This window comes from Oratosquilla oratoria, chromosome 2 (assembly GCF_046742065.1).
Source record: "Oratosquilla oratoria isolate Oo_2021 chromosome 2, ASM4674206v1, whole genome shotgun sequence".
Classification (NCBI taxonomy): Eukaryota; Metazoa; Arthropoda; class Malacostraca; order Stomatopoda; family Squillidae; genus Oratosquilla; species Oratosquilla oratoria.
Window position 1 is genome coordinate 16858010 of NC_134778.1, and position 8539 is coordinate 16866548.

At 40.3% G+C, this 8539-nt stretch overlaps 1 protein-coding gene across 1 annotated transcript in view; it reads right to left on the reverse strand.

The window, feature by feature from the left end:
- Positions 1–277: 277 nt before the first annotated feature.
- The window catches only part of LOC143033729 (uncharacterized), a 14061-nt gene continuing 5799 nt past the window's right edge, over positions 278–8539 (reverse strand). Inside the window, exon 2 of the mRNA XM_076199215.1 lies at positions 278–1935. Coding sequence (XP_076055330.1) covers positions 552–1904 — 1353 coding nt within the window. The 5' untranslated portion in view covers positions 1905–1935 and the 3' untranslated portion in view covers positions 278–551. The remainder of the gene's footprint in view (positions 1936–8539) is intronic.

Here is an 8539-nt window from a genome sequence, read left to right on the forward strand (position 1 = left end):
TACACATATATATATGTATATACATAATTATATATATATATATATACATATATATATATATATGTGTGTGTGTGTGTGTGTGCAGAATCCACTAGGAAGAGGAAAAACATATGGAGTCCGAGCGCTTTCGTGATAATGTGAATATATCACGAAAGCGCTCAGACTCGGTGTTCTTCATCCTAGTGGATTCTGCATATTTGTGATTCACGTGTGCCATGTGAATTTTGTGCATATATATATATATATATATATATATATATATATAAATATACTCGGCAACTGTAACCCTTCTCTTTACACAATCCCAGAACATGACCAAACGACATGGGAAGGTGCGACGGAGCTTTCGATAGACAGGAAAGCACAGTAGCGAAGAACCCCTCCCACTCCCTACGACGACTAGATGGAGACAGATGTACAGTGGTCATCTTGATTCCACCATTTGCCAACTTTTCATTTAACCTCACGATGGCGTGTAGCAAAATATATGTGAACTATAATAGGAGTGGCTGGATGAGTGCTGAGTATCTAGGACTATGTCTGGAACTCCACTACCAGTAGATCAGGGGTTTGGCGATGGGAACCTTTATGTGTTTGTCTTTCTTCTTGCCTTGCACCAACTCGAGGGTGTACGAAAGTATCTTGTTCATAAACTTGATGATACCTGGAACGACGGCGAAAAGAACGTGGAAGACGAAGCGCATTGTCCAGTAGTGGGCCGAATAGGTCCAGCTCATAGTTGCGGTAAGTTCAGGTACGCGAAGTCCCAGTATTGTGGCTAAGAATCGAAAGAGAACTGGTACTGACAGGCACGGGATGTATAGGTTCGTGCCCCTAACGAGGCACTCGCTCATGTGTTCATAGTCCCAATGAACGGACGCTAAGTTTGGCTTAAGCACTAGCTCTTCAATCTCTTGGCATAGTGCCACCGTTTCGTCCAGCGTTCCGGAGCAAAGGTTGTACTTATCACTGATGCCCAGGAGCCACCCCACGCCGCGCCAGAAGTGCACCAGGCCCTCCAGGTCCTGGTGACTGACCCACCAGAGTCCTAACATCCGGGGGTGCGTGACCAGCAGCCCGAAGAAAGCGTACTGTGTCAAAGCCATGTCCATCTGGCTGATGTAGATGGTGTCGTCGCGGTTGGGCGGGTCTATGGGAACACTCGGACCAATCCTTTTGTTGTGGAGCCGTAGATCGCGCCGGATGGTCGGATTCAAGCTGTGGGCGACCGGCATGTGACCCCGGCTCTCGACACTCACTGTGTCCACCTTCGCGTGGGTTTTGGTCGAGTTCAAGAGTTGCCCGTATCGGAGATGGATCTTGCGGATCTTGAGGATGTCGGCGTGCGCCTGGTCGTTTGGATCCCAAATGTTACCTATATACCATGTCAGTACGTGAAGTGCAGTTGATACATAGCGGTGGAAGGAGCGAATAACTGTGTCAGACCGGCCTGTGTAGATGAGCACCCGTTGTAGGCGACCCAAGCAGCTCACTAAAATGAGGGAGATTAGGTCCGAGAAAAAGACGCAGAACATATATTTCTTGAAGAACCGGCGACCTCGGTCGAATTTCTCACGATCTAACCAATGTGGCACCCTTATCGGGTTGCCGCAGTCACCCGGGTGATTTTTGCCTTCCAGGAGCTGGGCCATGCGAGGCGACATGGGTGGCAATTTTTTGGTGTGCTTGTCCTCTGCCGACTCCTCGACGAACTCGGGCCCGGTGCAGATTCCATTACCGAACACGGGACACTTACCAGAAGGTACGGGTTCCTGGTGGATGTAGTTATTATTGTTCTGTTTTAGAGAGCGTGTCCTGATGCGGCTTTCGTAGTGGTCTTCATTCGTACCTAAGTCGAAGCCACTCAGAACGAAGGGGCACTTTTCTTGGATACTGGCCGCCATGCTCCCTCACCTGCTTGGCAAAAGAGCCGGTCTGCAAAAGAATAGAATCAGCATTAAGGTAATTCACTGCGGTAGCTTTTTGGCACATAAAATTAATGTACAGAGCTATTCTTAACCCGGAAATCGGATGTTCTCGCAACGGCTGTCACTGCCGTAAGGCTATTTATTGTGAACAGATCACTTCTCTTCTGAAAACTGAAATCAGCTACTCAAATTATCCATGCCATCAGTGTATGCATATCATTAACTTTTCATACGCAATAATACATTTATTTCCGTAAAATTCTAATTGTTGTCCTTTGTAAACCTCACTAAGTCCTCCGAGCTCCTGACCACCTACTGACCATCGAACTTCACCCGCGCTCGGTTGGTCTGATCCTGTGACCGGATATGAATACCCTTGCCTGGTTAACTTTCCTCATGATTCTCCAAACCTACAGTGAAGAAACAACCCGCAGTCTACACCCTGAAGAAGCCTCAGTTCGAGGCGAAAAACTAAGTTTCGGTGCATGTTAGTCAACAGTTTCCTCTGTTACTAGAAGATATTCAAACAAGTCAGCATACAACAGCACTAAAAGTGAGCTATGCTACTCATCAGAGAGAAATGAATTTCATCCAGTCCCTCTCTATAAGCAGTAAGATTTTCAAAAGATCAATAATGCATACCTTAAAATCATCAAAACATCCAGTGCAGTTTATTTTAATCAGAATATGCATATATATATATGCATATATATATATATATATATATGTATATATATATATATATATATATATATATATATATATATATATACAGTATATATACATATGCGGAGTGTTGCAGGAGGCTCTGTTTCCAATGGAGATGGGGCCTTCAGGGGAAGAGATGTGTATTGGAGGTGTTGGTAGTGGAGTCATTGATAGGGTGCCCCTTGGGTCTCCCAAATCTAGAGTCCTTTTCAGGATTCACGTGGAGCATCCATTACTTTATAATTCCTCCGGGCAGACATAGCTTTTCTCTACCCAAGACCGACCTGTGTGTGGTCTAAGACCGCATCCTCCCCGAAGTGGCTCTAGATACTGGCAAGCGTGAGTCCCCAAGGAGAAATGTTTTTTTTTACGGCTGCCGTACATGGCGGACAAGGCTAAAGCTTCCAACGGCTGTGAAGGCGACGATGCACATCCAAACGGAGGGCAGCCATGGCAGTCAGTCCATCTAGGACAAGGAAAACTCTAAACTAACACACTTTAAGTGCTTAGGAGTGCTACGCGGCCTCAACGCAAGAATATGGGTCCTAAATGTGTCTTGAGCGTCTAGTAGTCATGCCCCAGCCAGGGTTATTACCCTTGTGCCTCCGAGGTAGGTTTTTGAGCCAGTGATTAGAAGGACACTTTGATGTTAAATCTACAACCCAAGGACCTCGCTGTCACCGTCCCAGCTTACTAGGCCATAGCAGATGAACCCCGGATGCAAAATGTGGTGTTAGTACTGAACGCCCTACATTTCACCTTAAAAAAAAAAAAAAACACTTGCGATGGTCAAAGGACACCTCCACGTCTATTGCCGACTCACCCTATCCCCAAGCCCACCATTCACAAGCACTGAAGCACCCTCAGTTCTAATCCTGCATGTAGGTGGTTCAGGATATTGGTCGCTTGATGTTGGCCCGGAGATGACAGCATCACTCGCCAGCGCCCTGAATGACCAAGCAGCATTTTCTAGGAACAGCACTTGTTGCTCTAAACATAGAGGAGCTTAGATAAAATGGCTTAACCAAAGCTAATTTCTACCGAACCCAGTTGGCTAGCTGCGGTCAACGGGTATTTACTAATGCACCCTGAATGACCAAGTAGCATTTTCTAGGAACAGCACTTCTTGTTCTAAACATAGAGGAGCCTAGATAAAATGGCTTAACCAAAGCTCATTTCTACCGAACCCAGTTGGCTAGCTGCGGTCAACGGGTATTTACTAATGTGGTCGAACAACATTAAGAGAAGAAAGATACCCACTTCCAAGAGTAGGACAGGACTGAAACTTGCATGTTGGAACATCAGAACCATGTTTGACTCAGCGGACAGCAGTCGTCCTGAACGCCGCTCTGCCTTAGTTGATATGAGCTGGCAAGGGTGAATATCGGAAAAGTGGTTCTCAGTGAATTCCGCTTCTCAGGTGAATGGAGCCTCCAAGAACACGGCGCCGGTTACACTCTCTCCTATTCAGGCAAGTCAAAGACAGAGACGTCTTTCATGGGGTCAGGAACTCCATTGCTTTCGAGTTTGATAGCCTTCCATCATGCCATTTTAACCACATTATCTCCATGCCCCTCCCTCTCAGGAACCAGCAATACACTATGTTCTTCGGTGTGTACTCCCCAGCCTTTCAAGCAGACCCTGTAGAAAAGGACATGTTCCACTCCAACTCTTACAAAGCAGCCCTGGAGGAGACACGGTCATGATACTTGGCGATTTCAAAGCCAGAATGGGCAAAGATCCAGAAGCCTGGGAAAGAGCATTTTGGAACCACAGTGTTGGACATTGCAACGACAATAGGCGCTTGATACTAAGTTCTGTACAGAGCAGCAACTCGCCATCTTTCAGCAAAGAGACAGTCTGAAAACCATCTAGATACGCCCTCAGTCCAAACTAAATAATGAGTTGTATGGTACTATGCAGTCACTACTGCATGCCACATTGCAGTCAATGCCAAAGTACGGAGATAAAGTAATTATCTGAGTCGTGATGTATTGAGCGGAAACTTATATCCATAAATACGATAAAATAAATATTAGAAGTTATATAGAAAAGCTCAAATAAAAAATAATACTTATAAAAAACAACAACAACAATGAGATTATCATTCTATTGGGAACTGTTTTAAAATATCACGACCGGGGATTATCAAGAGGATGAGATAAAGACTATACTTTTGTATTCAAAAAGGAATGAAAAACTGGAATTAGACATATGAACACACACACACACACACACATACATATATATATATATATATTATATATATATTATATATTTTATATATATATACATATATATATATATATATATATATATATATATATATATATATATATATATATATATATAGTGATATGTATTTTAGACAAATTATTCGGATGATGGAGAACATAAACACACGGGAAGGCTCGGAACCCTAAACACTCTAACGTTTCGTTCGCGTAGAACTTCTTCAGAGGTGTACGGAAAACTGTAATTGAAGTTTATGTACTAAACTTAATTATCTTTTCCGATATTTGGGAAAGGTCGTTTTTCTGGCGTGTTCTAGAATTAAAATACTAGTTTGTTCAGCTAAATTGATAAACCCTCCTCGATGGTTCAATGAATTTTTAGTTGAAATACAAGCACCTGGCTTCGCCAGCCACGGCTGCCCCGTGGGTGCTTGGCCTGCGATGCTGCTCGCTTCGCTCGCGGGGCGCTTCGTGCCCGGGCTACGCCCAGTTTTACCCGACAAAGTAATGCTTCATAAAACCTTCAGAAACACTGTCTTCAATCTGTCCATCAAAAAGTTCAAGACTGTCAAACATTTCATCGGAATATTGAAAATATTTGTTGTTTCGTAGAGAATCATTGAACTTAATCACTTTTCGATGAAATTCCCGCACAGATTCCTTAACACAAAATTTTTTGACAGCCTGGTATAAGCTTGGAAAAGTTTGGGCACGTTCATTCCGTAGTCGGCGACTCAAACTCTTATAATTTTGTAAAGCGGCTTTTGAAATTTTCCGAGTACCTGTAACCCACTTCCAAAAATGTCTTTGACGCTTCTTTTTGTCGGCTCCGGTTTCTAAAGGCCTTGTTCCTGGTGATCTAATCGTAAGATTTGTTGCCCTTCTTTTTTAACGGTTAAAACTTTTATTACACACGTGTCCCTTTTTGCCGGTTCAGTGGGGGATAAACATACACCCGGGTTCATTAAAAGACAGCCGGGCACCCGGGCTCATCAAAAGACTGCCGGGAGTTATTTTTGTTTAGTTATTCTTAGATATGCTGATATTACAATTCTTCTAGTGAATTTATCAAAACCTTTATGAAGCACTTCAGCCCCTCTCCAGTTTGGTAAATGATCGAATTTTTCTGCATGATCTACTAAAGAATAAGATGTCCTATGTGCTTTTATGTCATTTTTATATTCAGAAATTCTTTTATCTAATCCCCTTGATGACTCGCCATAATATGCCAGTGAGCAACTATTGCACGGGATTTTGTATACGACACTGTTTTCGGAATTGGTTCTCTTTGCGGAAGTCTTTATCAAATCACCCATCCTCTTATTAGTTATTTTAGCTATGTTTGTACCTGTTTTTGTTAAATATTTGTCTATTATTGGTGACGTTTCTAAGCCAGGTACTGATACAAAATTGGTAGTATCTTTATCATTTCTCTCTTTCCACGATAATAAACATTTATTGCTTTTCTTTTTGTTCTCTTCAACATTCCCTCTGGGTATCCAAGTTTGTCAAAGGTTTTCATAATATAATCAAATTCGTAGCAAAGAATACCTAGAAGACGAATTTGATTATATTATGAAAACCTTTGACAAACTTGGATACCCAGAGGGAATAAAGGAGAACAAAAAAGAAAAACAACAAATGTTTATAATCGTGGAAAGAGAGAAATGATAAAAATACTATCAATTTTGTATCAGTACCTGGCTCAGAAACGTCACCAATAATAGACAAATATTTAACAAAAACAGGTATAAACATAGCTAAAATAACTAATAAGAGAATAGGTGATTTGAAAAAGACTTCCGAAAAGAGAACCAATTCCGAAAACAGTGTCGTATACAAAATCCCGTGCAATAGTTGCTCAATGGCATATTATGGCGAGTCATTAAGGGGATTAGATAAAAGAATTTATGAACATAAAAACGACATAAAAGCACATAGGACATCTAATTCTTTAGTAGTTCATGCGGAAAAATTCGATCATTTACCAAACTGGAGAGGGGCTGAAGTACTACATAAAGGTTTTGATAAATTCACTGGAAGAATTGTAAAATCAGCATGTATTTCAACTAAAAATTCATCGAACCATCGAGGAGGGTTTATCAATTTAGCTAAACAAACTAGTATTTTAATTCTAGAACACGCAAGAAAAACGACCTTTCCCAAGTATCCGAAAAGATAATTGAGTTTAGTACATAAACTTCAATTACAGTTTTCCGTACACTTCCGGAAGAAGTTCTACGCGAATGAAACGTTAGAGTGTTTAGGGTTCTGTGCCTTCCCCTGTGTTTATGTTCATCATCCAAATAATTTGTCTAAAATAGTTATCAATATATATGTATATATATATATATATATATATATATATATATATATGTATATATATATATGTGTGTACATTTGTACATATATATATATATACATATATAATATATATAATATATATATATATATATATATATATATATATATATATATATATATATATATATATATACATAACCCAAAAGAAGGTGGATTACATGAGGGTGCTTAGGCGGGCGAGAAATACCCTGTTCTGGGTTTTGTTGATTTATTGGCAGGTACTTGATGTATTTACAGCTTCGGGGAATGTCTCTCCTACCTAGACTAGGTTTTAGTTATATTATTGGTGGATGTGGCTAGATATGGCGTATATATTGAAGTTACGATAATGTAGTTGGGGTAGATATAAGAAAGGGGTCAATGAACTGCCTGGTGACATTAGGTACTTCCTTGTTGGGTGATGGCGTATTGTGATACAATGCATTCCTGCGTCATGTGTTTATGATCGGGAAATGCGGGGTCAGCAAGATTGAAGGTGTTGGTAAAGACGAGTACTACCTTGCATGCATGTGGATCACGTGTCATGGCGTGTGACCTATCATGTTAGAAATGGATACATATACAGTACACACACACACACACACACACACACACACACACACACACACACACACACACACACATTGTTATATATTTATATATATATATATATATATATACGTGTGTGTGTGTGTGTGTGTGTGTGTGTGTGTGTGTGTGTGTGTGTGTGTATGTGTGTGTGTGTGTGTGTGTGTGTGTGTGTGTGATATCCCACTATCGGAGGATAGTTGTTTGAAGATACGTATATTGCGATCGGTAACTGTGGTACTCTTCAGTAATCACAATGTACGTAAATTCAAACGACTTTCTTTTCTCCGATAGTGGGCTATTCAGTTTACAGTATCTTACTTGTTAGAACATTCATCTCGCTTGATATATATACATATATATATATATATATATATATATATATATATATATATATATATATATATATATTTCGATTGCTAACTGCAATCCTCTTCACTCCTGAAGCAATCGAAATATATAGTTTCGCTTACTCAACTCTTTCTCTCGCCCGACTATGGTGTTAGTTGTGATTTACAAATGTGTTATTACAGTTCTCACCAGTGATATATATACATATATATATATATATATATATATATATATATATATATATATATATATATATATATATATATATATATACAGTATATATATATATGGGTCTAGGCGAATTCACCGACAACAATTCACCGACAACAATTCACCGACAACAATTCATCGACACGCTCAATTCATCGATATACACAATTCATCGAA